This window comes from Equus asinus, chromosome 15, assembly GCF_041296235.1.
Source record: "Equus asinus isolate D_3611 breed Donkey chromosome 15, EquAss-T2T_v2, whole genome shotgun sequence".
NCBI classification, from domain to species: domain Eukaryota; kingdom Metazoa; phylum Chordata; class Mammalia; order Perissodactyla; family Equidae; genus Equus; species Equus asinus.
Window position 1 is genome coordinate 30,116,076 of NC_091804.1, and position 12,835 is coordinate 30,128,910.

A 12,835-nucleotide genomic window follows, 5' to 3' on the forward strand; every position below is an offset into this window, starting at 1 on the left:
GTGTAGACCAGGATGGCGAACCTGGTAAACCTGAGATTTCAACACGAGGAGGGAAATTCAATTGAGAGAGTAACGTTACTTTAATGGAGTTGAATTTATGGCTTATGGAGACTTTACCATGTTCAATGGAAGTCAAGCTGGCCAGAGGGAAAGCAGAGGTATGCTTGATGTTCTGTCCACCCCAGAGGGGCCGAGAGGCGGGAATCAAAGCGAAGGAACTTTGGCTGGCGATCAAAGAGGGGAGAAACCGAAGTAATGTAAACGCGATTTACTACAGCTTGCTTCTCTCTGCATGAGAGGTGACCTGGAAGGTCACAGATGCAGTCCCGAGGGACTTCAAAGCCTGTGTATTGGACGGAAACCTCATTTACCAAAATGCAGGGCCTCTATGAAGTTTAGGATGAGATACATTTCCTGTGCAGACCTCCAAAAGTAACGACAGCTCCAACAGTCAGGGAAGTTATGACTTTTATCAGTTATCCTCACTCTGCGTAGATTTCATTTATTCTCCTTCAAGGATGGCTCTTCTTGTTACCAGTCATGCTTCCGTGGGTCATCTTCCCTGTCTGACATTTTTTCTTTCATTTTCAAGGAGGGGAGATATTAAAAATATTTAACCATCATGGCACAGGCACAGACCAATCAGAAGAGAGGCTAGCCACACACAACTGGAATTTCAGCCCTACTTACAAGTTCCTTAACTTCTCTGAGACTCAGTTTTCCCCTCTTTGAAATGGGGACAATACCTACATTGCAGAGTTGATGCAATGATTCCAAGAGATGTTACAGGTAAAGAGCTTGACATGGGGAAGGCGTGCTGTGCACAGAAGCTGCCATTAGTACCCTGGATTCTTTATCGCTTGGTGCATTTCATCTACCTATTTTATAGGTTCTGTGATGCCTCTCTCGAGTTTCATTAAGCATATGTTTTGCTGTATACTAACTTCAGCAGGTATCTGTCCTATTAGAAGTTGGTCTGTCTGGTTCCTTAATCAAAATGTCCTCTTATCTCCCTGATCACTAATACTGTGAATTTTCTGAAGTCTTCTTGTATGTCATGAGGAAGATCTTTTAAAGCACTTATGGTTCTTGTAGAGTTTTTCCTAGTTCCTTCTTCTTCTCCTCTTACGTACATAGACTTCGGAATTAAGCAGACCTGGGTTCAAATCTCAGCTCCCCCGCTGCCCAGCGGTGCAGTTCGTTGCCGTCCCTTCTCTGCATTGCTCCAGCGCTTCCTCTCCTCATTCCTTCTTCCTCCAGTGTGGGGCTTTCTCCATCAAGTCCAGCTCTCTGCTTTTCATTGTCCTTGTTTCCTTGGACTTACTCTCTAAACCTCCATGAACAAACCATATGAAAGGTTTCTAAAATTCCCATCCCAGCAACTTCCTAATTGGCTAAGAAAACCCCTGGCTAAAGAGGAGGAGACAGCTTGCTGGGGAGACCTTTGAGGTTTCTGAAGTGGAGAGAGGGGTCTTGTTAGCAGGCGGACCACAGGCTCCTTCCTCCTTTATGTTGAGGATGGGGCTCAAGATGCTTGGAAGAGACGAGAGAGTGATCTCTGGATCTGGATGGGGAAGGGTGTCGGCTGGTGGCTGTACCTCTGCCCCTCCCCCTTCAAGAATGGACCCCCTCCAGTTACCAGCACAATGCTTATCTCCCTGCTCTCCAGGGACAGGGTTGCAAGAGGTGGCAGTCAGCGGCAGAGGCTGCCATCCTTCTCTTGAGTTGGCTCAGCACACTGCTTCCTAGAACCTGGATCCAGTCAACCTACGGGGATGGAGTACAGTTCTTCATTCTACTCCCTAGGTCAAGTTATTGGAGAAATTCCTACTAGAACCTAAGATATTCTTGATTCTTGTCTACCATTGAGGTCATGGTGATTTTGTTTTGTTGTCTGGATGATGTACTGGGATTTGAGGGGCCTTTCTACTCAATCTGATAACTTTCTAGATGTTTGTGTTTGAGACTAAAGGATTTTGAACAACGGGGCAAAGGCAAGTATTGAAATCCAAGTTCAGGCAAGCATGATGTAGAACAGTTGCATGCTCAGTGTGCAGCCAGCCACTTCCTGCTCCTTTCTCCACGGCAGACATTACTAATCGATCATACACTTATTCCTCCTGTTATCACACATGACCTCATAACCCCTCCCCTCACAGTGCTCCAAGTAGCCACCACCAACCTAAGAGCTGGCACAACAGAGGGAAGTTTGGCCAAGGATGTCATGCTGAGAGATGGAGGCAGAGGAGACAGAGGCCACTCCAGGCTTAGCCAGTGTGAATGGTCATCCCCTGTTCAATAAATGTGTAACCAAGAGGGCATTCTGTGGCTACAGGTGGCCTTCTTTGGAAAACGATCCCTCCAGCTGCAAAGGGAATTTTTATCTCCCTGCAAAGGGAGGGGGTGGACCACACTCCCTCAAGCCTGGAGAAAGTGTGTGTAATTTGACTCCCATTTCCCTGTGCTTAGCTGTTACATAAGCTTCTTTAGAAGACTGTGACTGTGACTGACTCATGTATTCGTCGACATCATGTCAGCTTTGTGTGTGCCCCATCCTTGGCACCTTCATTCTGTCCCCTGCAGCCTCCCCCACACTGGCATTCTTACCCACAAGTGCGTGGGCCTCTCTGTGGGTTCAGGTTCACGGGGAGAAGCTGGGCATGGAAGACTGGTGTGTTCATGGTTTTTCCTTCACCTGTTCAAGCTGTGGCTTCCTTTGAAGTTTTCTTGGAGTTGAGCCTGAGAAAGCTGTCTCAACTTCGCAGGCAGAACGAATCCAAAACATCTTCAATTAATATCTACATGGGGTGGTCCTTCCAGGCTGTCTAGCCTGGTGGTTACCAAGTGCTCAGCAGCAAAGATGATTGATAGATGCTTGCTCCTAATACAGATGATCTGTCTGCCAGGCCAGGACTGGGGCTCATGGCCAGTCCCACTTACTACCCTACATGGACCTTTTCTTTCAGCAGGCTCATGAGTGGCCATGGAGTTCCTGTTGATGGGGACCCCAGCATCGTGTCATGGCTGGCTTTGTTGAATTGTCAACTTTAGACAGATTTTCCTCATGCCAGCCTGATCCCACTTCTTCATTTTGCCTGTCCATGATCCTAAGTCTGCCCTCTAGAGGCTCAGAACAAAGCTAATCATTTCCCTCTTGGCTTTTGCTAAGGCCTCGTCTTATACTGCCAATATGGCTCACTCAGTTCAGACAGAGGTCAGCTGGGCTGTTGTCATCCCGATGCTGGACATCATTCTCTTCCTGAGAGCTCAAGATGCATTCGTTGCTCGATCACTCTTTGTTCATATTGAACTTGTGGTTCTTGAATCCTGCCGCCCTCCCCTGCCCTGACATGCGCCCCTCCCCTCCCCCCAAAGTCCTGTCAAATTGGGTCATAGTAAATGGGTGTCAGGAGACAGCGACAAGCCAGGACCAAGCCCAGGGCCACCACTGAGAAGTCTGAATGAAGGAGCACATCTGGGAGAGGCAGTTAAGGAGCAGGCCCTTGGGAACCGGAGTCCCACAACAGATTCAAAACCAAAATGTCTGTCTAGGATGACTGTGCCTGTAGTCTAGAAGGTCCATCTCAGCAAGGACAGGACAGTCAGTCCACGAAAATCCCATGAGGATGGAGTTGAGGGTGACAAGGCTAATTTCTAATTCAGATATTTGGAGCACCAAAGGCCCCAGAAGTCTCTTTGCTTGTAAGGAAAGTATCTTTAAGGTGGGGGTGGGGGCGGGGAGGGGGGAAATGACGCCGTTATTCAAAGAAGTGTGTTGTGGGAGGGTGGGGGTGTGCTTCCTCCAGGAGAGAAAGTGGGTCCCAAGTGAGTTGCAAGGAGGAGGGCAAGCCAGAGCTGTTTTGTTTTCCTCTTTCCCTCGTGCTCAGGGGTACAGGAAGCGTGAGGAGAAAGCACTCACGGCCTTCCTCCAGGCGGCTGCCAATATTGTGTGGAGAAGAATAGCTAAAGAACAAGAAAAAAATCTTAACATTTTCTTTCAACAGTGTGAACTTTGAGACACTGTCTGACTCATGTTTTAAAGTCTCTTCAATTTGAATTCACCTTCCTCCGTGTTGTTTTTCTCAAGGCACTGGGCTCGAGTCCAAAGATGTGTCAACCAGCTGCTCCCCTGGGACCGAGGAGTCACAAGGCCTAGGCCCCCGTCTCCCATCGCAGGGGGTGGGGCTGCTGCGGGAACCTGGCTTTGGGCTTCCCACCCTTCCTCAAAGCTGGCCCTCAGCTTGGGCCTGAGGGGCCACACGTGGCCATTGTGGAGGGAGGTGGAGGTATCTGGTAATATGCCCAGCAAGAGGCCACTCATCTTGCTTCAGGCAACAGTTCCTTCTGGGGTCCCCATTTTTGCATCCCTAAAAGCAGGACTGCTGTCTGTTAGGGTACTGTTGGCTACAAGTAACAAAATTCAATTCAACTGGATTAAATAATACAGAGGATTTTGTCAGTTTGGAGAGCTAAGTCCAGAGCCCCTAACTTAAAGGACCCTGTTTCTATCTTCTGACTCCCAGGTATTGGCTTCATCCATAGACCGGCTTCCTGCATGGCTGGTGGCAAGGTAGCTTCCCGCAGCAACTGGGGTCCATGCTTCCAGTTCACATGCAGTGGGAAGAGAGAGCTTCTGATTGGGCCAACTTAGGACACTGTGCCTACCCGCAACCAGTTGTTGTGGCTGGGCTTAGGCCATGGCCGACAGGGTCTGGCCAATCAGGGCCCAGCACAGAGTGATAATGCGACAACTACGAAGACCACCACCAAACTCTGTCTTTCAATGGCCTCATGCCTTTCTTCCTCTTCTGGTTTCCCCAGAGGCGTATTCAGTCCCCAAACAGCACTCCTGTAAGTCTTTTCATTTTGAGGGGGAGGCGTTGTGTAGTGCCTCCTGCCCATCCCCCCCCCAAGTTCCAGCACACTTCCACCCCTTTCCCCTCAAGGTTCAGCCCTCTGGAGCAGAGCCCCTGCTGCCCTAGAGGTACACTGACTCAGTTTCTCCCTTCACTTGCAGCAAAGGTTAGTGGATGCAGCAAGAGGAATGAAGTTCAGGCTTTGTCAGACAGCAGCCAGAGGCTCACCTGTCAGCCTGTTCCTGCCTCACTGAGGGTCCAGTGCTTGGCCTTGGACTTCTGCTGCCCACAATCAGCCTGTTTTGGTTCTTCTACCCAGACCCAACACAGCCATTTGTTGGAAACATGAAGTACCCTGCCCTATTTCCCCTCACTTCTGATTTCTCTTCTCACATCACACATGCCTCCTGGATAACCTCACCCCACCTGGTCTCTGCAGACCCTCACACACCACCTGGCCAACCCCACCACTCCATTGACTTGTGGTCCCATGTGCCCAGTTTTCTGCAGGATAGTCCATCTGGATGTTCCCATAACACACTGGGCTCTCTGTCTCCGTGGAGCTGATTTTCCTCCAGCTGAGGTCCTCTTTGGGAATCCCCTTTAAGTGTTGAGGATGCCGTTGCTCTCCTGAGTCCTGGCAGTTTGGGCTGGGTCCCCATCACTATCTAGGACTAGCCATGAAAGTACGGACAGGGGCACAGGGGCCCGTCCTCAATGGAGCCAGGACTTGTGTGGGCCACCCCAGCACCCAGGCCAGCACCCTGTCTAGGGGGCTGCCCAGCTGCTGTGTTAGCAGCACCACGGCGGTCCTTTAATTAGACCAAGCAGGGTTTTCTCGGTCGGGGGTGGGAGGAGGTGTGTGGGTCTATTGGGGGAAACTAGGTCACCTGAAAACCAGCGGTCAGGAGGGAGCTGTCCTGGAGCCCCAGCTCCAGGGAACCCAGAAGGGCGGGGGGGCGGGGCTGGCAGGGAGAGCAAAGTCAGAGAAAATGTGCTCTGGCCCCTTTTATTGGCCCTTGGGAGGTATTGTCCTCACCTTTCTCCAGAGAACTGGGCAACTGCCCTTAATTCCTTCGCCCCGAGCTAACTGCCAGAGCCAGGGGGCCCAGCAGGGAGTACCTTCTGTCTGCCTGGGACCCACCACCCGGGGGCCTGGGGTTCCAGTTACTGCTCAGTCCCTGCATCCTTGGAGCCTGTCACCCACTCCCTTGTGCCTCTGTTTTGTCATCCATCCAATGGGCAGGGACCATGTCTTTTGCCCTGCTTTATCCCCAGCCCTTAGCACAGTGCCAGCATGTGATAGATGCCCAATAAATATTCGTCAGATGAAATACTGAGCTCATATGAGCTCTTCTCTTATAAGATTGTTGTCATTGCGGATCGGTGACCAGGTGGGTTTCCCAAGGGTCAGTCACTTACAATTTTTGCCAACACTAAGTACCATCATCATTTAATTTTTTTTCTTTGCTACCACCTTGCTAGTTTTCCACTGAATAGATTTCTTTAAGGAAATTTTATATCACTAATTTAAATAAACAATAACTGAAAACAAATCCACAGAAAACACAATATTATTCCATTTTATCCTAGATACAATTGCTTGCCCAAGGCTGTGAGCCTGAGGTCTGCTCTCTCTTTGTTTACAAGGGAGATGACATGGTTCTAAAGATGTTAGAGGTCTGTTAGCACCGAACTGACACTTTTTTTTTTTCTGGAGAAAATCTGACAAGTTAAAAAGGAAGTGAAAAGAATATAAATTGCTCTCTCTCAGTCCATGTTATATTAAGCCTTGTCCTGTACTTTTGAAAATTCCCTTGGAGTAGATTCTCTTTCCACACTTAGGGAAGTACTTGGCTGAAATGATGGCTGGGGAAGTTCTTTGAAAAGGATTAAGTGCTTTAGCAGGATAAGCGATTGGTATGATTATTCTTATCTTCAGTCTTAGCGTGTTTTTGATGCCTCCCGTTTAGTAGGTGACCAGGAGATACTTAATAACAAAGAAATGAGTGATTGTCTGTGTACAGAATCTTGGGGGTGAAAGAAATCTTATGGAATACTCAGACTGACCTGACACCAGTGGAAATTTTATTCTCCAGTGAGTGATGGAGCATCTGCCACCTCCTGAGACAGCTGCTGGACCACAAGCCCCTTGTTGAATTGCTTGTTGGACAGCTCTGGAAGCTGGGTGTCTGTTCTCCAGGTACACAGCACTGCTTCCCTGTACCTTGGTCATGTTCTGCCCTGGGGAGATGCACAGACTATCTTCTCTGTTTTGTACGGGTTGGACCTCTGGGTCTTTGGAGACTGCTGTCTCATTCTGCATAGGTCAGGGCTTGCAAACTCAAATGACTACAAAAGCCAGCGAGTGATGCCAATTAGTGAAGGAGATCAAGTGGGAGTAATGGGGTATAGTGGCGACTATGATAAATTAGAGGGTATGTGCCCCGTCTGAGGGGGACAGTCCTACTCCATACCTGCTGATTGTTGCCGTGTGAACCCAGCATGGCCAGGTACTGAGATGTTCCAAGAAAAGCTGAAAATCTGATTTTGGATATAATATCTTCAACTTTTAAATGTTAGTGAATTACAATATTGTAAAACATGGTATGGACCACAGGGGGCTTTCTGGTTAAGTCTGGCCCACAGCCACAAGTTGCTCACCACTGCCCCCAAGACTTTTGTTCCCTTTGGTCTGGACAGCCCCATCGTCTTCAAGCCGTGTTTGTGTGTGTTGCTTCCCAGAATTCCCTCCATAGTGGTCAGCCCCTCTGCATGCCTTTGAAAATTGTCAAGCTCCCTCTCAGCCCGTGTCTGCCCTTCTCACCTGATGAACTCTTGCTCATCCTTTAAGATTCAGTTCAGTTATCCCCTACTCTGGAGAGTTTTTTCTGATAACCCCAGGCAGACTGGCTCTTCCATTTTCCAGCTGTGTCATGTTGGGTAAGTTACTTAATCTCTCTGTGCCTGTTTCCTTATCTGTGGAATGAGGATGATAATAGCGTCTACCTCATTAGGTTGTCAGGAAGATTAAATGAATTTATAGATAGATTGACAGACACACAGACTGGGATTTCCTAGAAGGCAGAACTGGTCCCTGATCCATTTCTGAATCGGGGCTTGTCACAGAGCAGGTGTTCACTAAATGTTGGTTTCTTGAGGAAGTGTGGAGAAGTAAATATGTGGTCCTCTCACTCCCTGTGAGGTTTGACCATCATGATGATACTGTATGGTTGTAAATTCAACTCTTCTGAACTCCTTACTTTTATTTTTTCTTTTCTTTTCTTTTCTTTTTTTGAGGTAGATTAGCCTTGAGCTAACATCTGCCATCAATCCTGCTCTCTTTGCTGAGGAAGATTGGTCCTGAGCTAACATCCATGCCCATCTCCCTCTATTTTTTATGTGGGATGTTGCCACAGCATGGCTTGATAAGTGGTGTGTAGGTCCATCCCTGGGATCCAAACTGGCGAACCCTGGGCCACTGAAGTGGAGCATGTGAACTTAACTGCTATGCCACTGGGCTGGTCCCAAACTCCTTGCTTTTAAAAAGGCAACCAAAATATGTATCTAAATGACTAAAATGAAGAACAGTGACAGCAACAAATGCTGGCAGAGAAACTGGATCACTCATACATTGCTGGTGGGAATGAAAAATGGTATAGCCACTCTGGAAAACAGTTTGACAGTTTCTTATAAAACTAAACATGTAATTACTGTACAACCCAGCAATTGTACTTTGGGATGTTTACTCCAGAGAAATGAAAACATGTTCACACAAAAACCTGCACTTGAATGTCACAGCCCCAAACTGGAAACAGCCCAGATGTTCTTTAATGAGTGAACAGTTGCACAAACCAGGGCACATGCATACAATGGAATACAACTCAGCAACAAAAAAGAATGGGCTATTGATACCTGGAACAACTTGGATGAATCTAAGGGAATGATGCTGAGTGAAAAAAGCCAATCCTCAAAAGTCACCTACTGTCTGATCCTATTCATATAACATGTTTGAAGTGACAAAATTCTAGCGATGGGGAGCAGATTAATGATTACCAAGGGCAAGGATGGGAGAGCATTGGGAGAGGGGTTAGGGATCTTGTGTGACGGCACTGTTTGGATCTTGACTGTAGTGGTGGATACATGAACCTACACCTGTGATGAAATTCTGTAAAACTAAACACACACAAATGAGTGTGTGTAAAACTCGGGAAATCTGACTAGATTGATGGGTTGTATCAATGTCAGGTTCCTGATTGCCTTATTCTACTGTCGTTTTGCAAGATGTTAGCGTTGGGATAAACTAGGTAAAGATTGCACCAATCTTGCCATATTATTTGTTACTACCACATATGAATCTGCAATTATCTCAAAATAAAAATTTTAATTAATTTAAAAAGTGTTGCAAGGTATTCAACACAAAAGGCAACCAAAAGCAGTTAGCTTGCTCCCTGCTGAGCCTTCCCATTGGCTTATGTTTACCCTTGAAATCGGGTCCACTTAGACCCTGGGATCTTTGCCCTCTGAGCATTGCCAAGCCACCTCCTTCCCCATTCCGCCTGTCTACCCTCCAGTCTCAGAGCTGGAAGAGCCCTGAAGAAGAATCGGACCCACCCTGAGCTCCCGAGGGTGCAGGCTAAGGCTGAACCCTGGTCTTTAGCTTCCCGAGAGAGGGTGCTCTGGGGGTGGGGGTGAAGCAGGGAACCCCGCAGATCAACAATCACTTCCTGAAGCCCAGGGCTCTCCTCATTCCCTTTGTGGAAGTGGCATTTCCACGTCACCCAGAGGAAGACCTGCACAGTCTTTCTCTGTTGCCCAACAACCTGCAGTTATCCACCAGCCTTGCCCGTGGCTTTCTGGATGTGCCGTATTGACATGTTCCTGCTCTTCTTCCTTCCGGCTTGTTTCTCTTTGCTCTTAGGTGTATAACTTTTTTTTTTGGTCAGCTCTTCTTAGTCCTTGAACATTCTGTAAATTCTGGGAGGTGGATACAACATTTTACAGGTGGGAAAATAGCCTTAGGGGGTATCAAATGATTGTTCCCCGACCCTGTCGCTCTGCGTCTGAGAGCTCATGGGGTTTGTGCTGACATGAAGACAGGGGCCACTTGGCTTCAGACTGAAATTTTGTTGACCTCATATTGTCTAAGAATCGATGAGAGCAAGAGGCGTGATTTTTGTTTTTAGAGCCGTCTATACAGGAAAACTTCAACTAAGATTTTCTAGGTTCCAGCGGTTCAGCACTTATCAAACTTTTTGGTCTTAGGACCCCTTAATACTCTTAAAATTAAAGATCTCAAAGAGCTTTTGTTTCTGTGGATTGTATCTGTCAATATTTACCATATTATAAATTAATACTGAGAAATTAAAAATATAGTATTAATTCCTTTAAAAATAATAATAAACCCCTTATATATCATAACAATTATAACAATATAACAATAAACCTCTTATATGTTATAACAATATAACCACAAAAAAGTAATGGTAATGATGTGACATGATGGAGCTGCTAGCTAACGTTACAGTGGTAATCATATTGCAATATATAAGTGTATCAAATCAATACATTTTATACCTTAAACATACATAATGTTATAGGTCAGTTATATTTCAATAAAAAAAGAAAAAATACAATAGGGAAAAAAAGTGTTTTGAACCTGGAGCGTGGTGACATAATCAGATCGGAGTTTGGAGCCTGACAAGCCTGTCCCTCTGTGTCTCTCTCCCGTCACAGGCCCCACCATGAGGCCCCAGCCCCGCAGGAGCCCCGATGCTCCCCTGGCCCCCGGCGCACCGTGCTAGCCCCCAGCCAGGGCGCGGCGAGGCGCGGAGGCCATGGCCAGCCACGTGGACCTGCTGACGGAGCTGCAGCTGCTGGAGAAGGTGCCGACACTGGAGCGGCTGCGAGCCGCCCAGAAGCGCCGGGCCCAGCAGCTGAAGAAGTGGGCACAGTATGAGCAGGACCTGCAGCACCGCAAGCGCAAGCACGAGCGGAAGCGCAGCACGGGCGGCCGGCGAAAGAAGGTGTCCTTCGAGGCCAGCGTGGCCCTGCTGGAGGCCTCCCTTAGGAACGACGCCGAGGAAGGTAGGCCACTCCCGTTCCTTGTTGGCTGGTGGCCGCCTTGGCCTCGGTGCCTCCTGCTCAGGGTTTGGACTCCAGGTTCTGTGCAGTGGAGGTGTGAGCTGGGCGTTGGCCCTCTCCCAGGTGGTGCGGCCCCACCCGTCTTAGGAAGTACATCTTCCTAGGAAGGCTCTGAATTCTTAGACTTTGTTTTTGGAAACAAGAATTCCAGCCTTTGGCTAATGAACACGGTACTAATTTTCCTTTGCTCCCAGAAATATTTACTGACAACTGACTTCTTGAGCATCACTATTCCAGATATCATGGTGACAAATTGGCTCTGGGTTCTCTCCTCTAAGGAGCTCAGTACTCATAGGATCTTGCATTTCTTGAGCCCTCCTCTGTGCTGCAGAACTCTGTCTGCTGGTCTCTTTCCTTTGGGCTTCACTGCGGATGTAGATGGTGTAGGGGGGGTGCCAGCAAGGTGGGCAACGTGGACTCCTCGGGTCTAAAACACTTTGTCAACTATTCCCTGTGTGACCCTGGCAAGTGGACAAGTTGCTTGTGCTCCCTGTACCTTCATGTCCACCTCTGTAAAATGGGGACAGTGTCCACCTCGAGGGCTTAGGTAACACCTGTGGGTTCTTGGACGTGGTCCCTCATACTGTGTAAGTGATTAGTATGTTGTATTTTATTATGTTATTACTATATTCTATTTCATAATGGTTATGTAATGAATATATATAAAATTATATTTATACAGAGATTGTCCATAAAATCTGGAAACAGTGACGAATATACACAATGTTGTCTAGAACGTTTTCACTCTATAAAGCTAATGAATAAATAAATGTAAACACAGATACGCACTCGTATAATCTGTTTCCAGACTTTATGGATATACCGTGTACTTGTTATATTTGATTTAATTATATTATTATTTTGTGTCCCATGATCCAGATATCACGATACCCAAAGAGGCAGGTATAATAACACCCATTTTACAGATGAGGAAACTGAGACGCAGAGAGGTTCAGAACCTTAACCAAAGGAGCAGAGCTGGGATCAGAACCCCCAGGATATAGGCTCTTGTCACTGGCCTCATGGCCTTGTAAGTTTGCTTCCCATGGTGAAAATGGGTGGAGGATCTGTGATTTGGCCAATGCCCTCTTCTCTGAGCATGCTCTGAGGGCTCATGGCTATTCACTGTGCAGCTGAGATTTGTGCAAGCGTCCTGTGTTCCTCCCAGCAGCCTCTAGTCCCTCCCTGTATGTGAATCCTTTCTGGCTGTCTCTGGAGGGACCTACCCGTGTTTCCTGGGTCCCTCTGGCCTCCTGCCTCTGCACACCCTGCTGACACCTGGTGCTAAAGTAGTCATTGAAAGAACTGAGGAGTGTGGCACTTACCACACTGGAGGGTGTGGGGTTTTATGTACGTTGCTCCTCGGGTTCTGGAACTCCCTGAGGAGTCCGTGACTGCCCTGATTACAGAGTGCTCTGGGAAATGAGCAGAGAGGCATTCCTGGAACCACTCAGCTGGAAACAGCTCCGCTGAGAGCCTGGGGGGAGCAGCCCTGTAAGAGAGGCATGAAATCTCAGGCTCGGGACAGGGCCCTGTGAGGCTCCTTCCCCCATGCCATTTGCCCCGTGACGTGGCAGGCCCATCCCACTCCGTGGGCGGCACATCATGATGTCTAATTTTGGTCGTGGGCGGTGGTTCATCAGCAATGCTTTCCCCACTCATCTTTTACTCCCTTCTTCCCTGACAAAGCCCCATTTCCCACTCCTTGGAGGGGCTTTTCAGAGACTCTGTGAGGTGGTTGTGCTGCTTCGGAACATCTGGCTGGCTCCCCAGAACGTCTGCACCTTCCCCCAGCATCCGTCCACGCCCTAAAGTACTCCCATGTGTACCAGTTA

General features: G+C 48.0%; 1 protein-coding gene across 3 annotated transcripts in view; it reads left to right on the forward strand.

Moving 5' to 3' along the window:
• Positions 1-12,835, forward strand: part of PPP1R16B (protein phosphatase 1 regulatory subunit 16B) — a 99,290-nt gene that overhangs the window by 15,765 nt on the left and 70,690 nt on the right. For all 3 annotated transcript variants that reach the window (XM_070485929.1, XM_014847196.3, XM_014847198.3), the window contains exon 2: positions 10,593-10,943. In XM_070485929.1, the coding sequence (XP_070342030.1) occupies positions 10,694-10,943 (250 nt within the window). In that variant the 5' untranslated portion in view covers positions 10,593-10,693. The remainder of the gene's footprint in view (positions 1-10,592; positions 10,944-12,835) is intronic.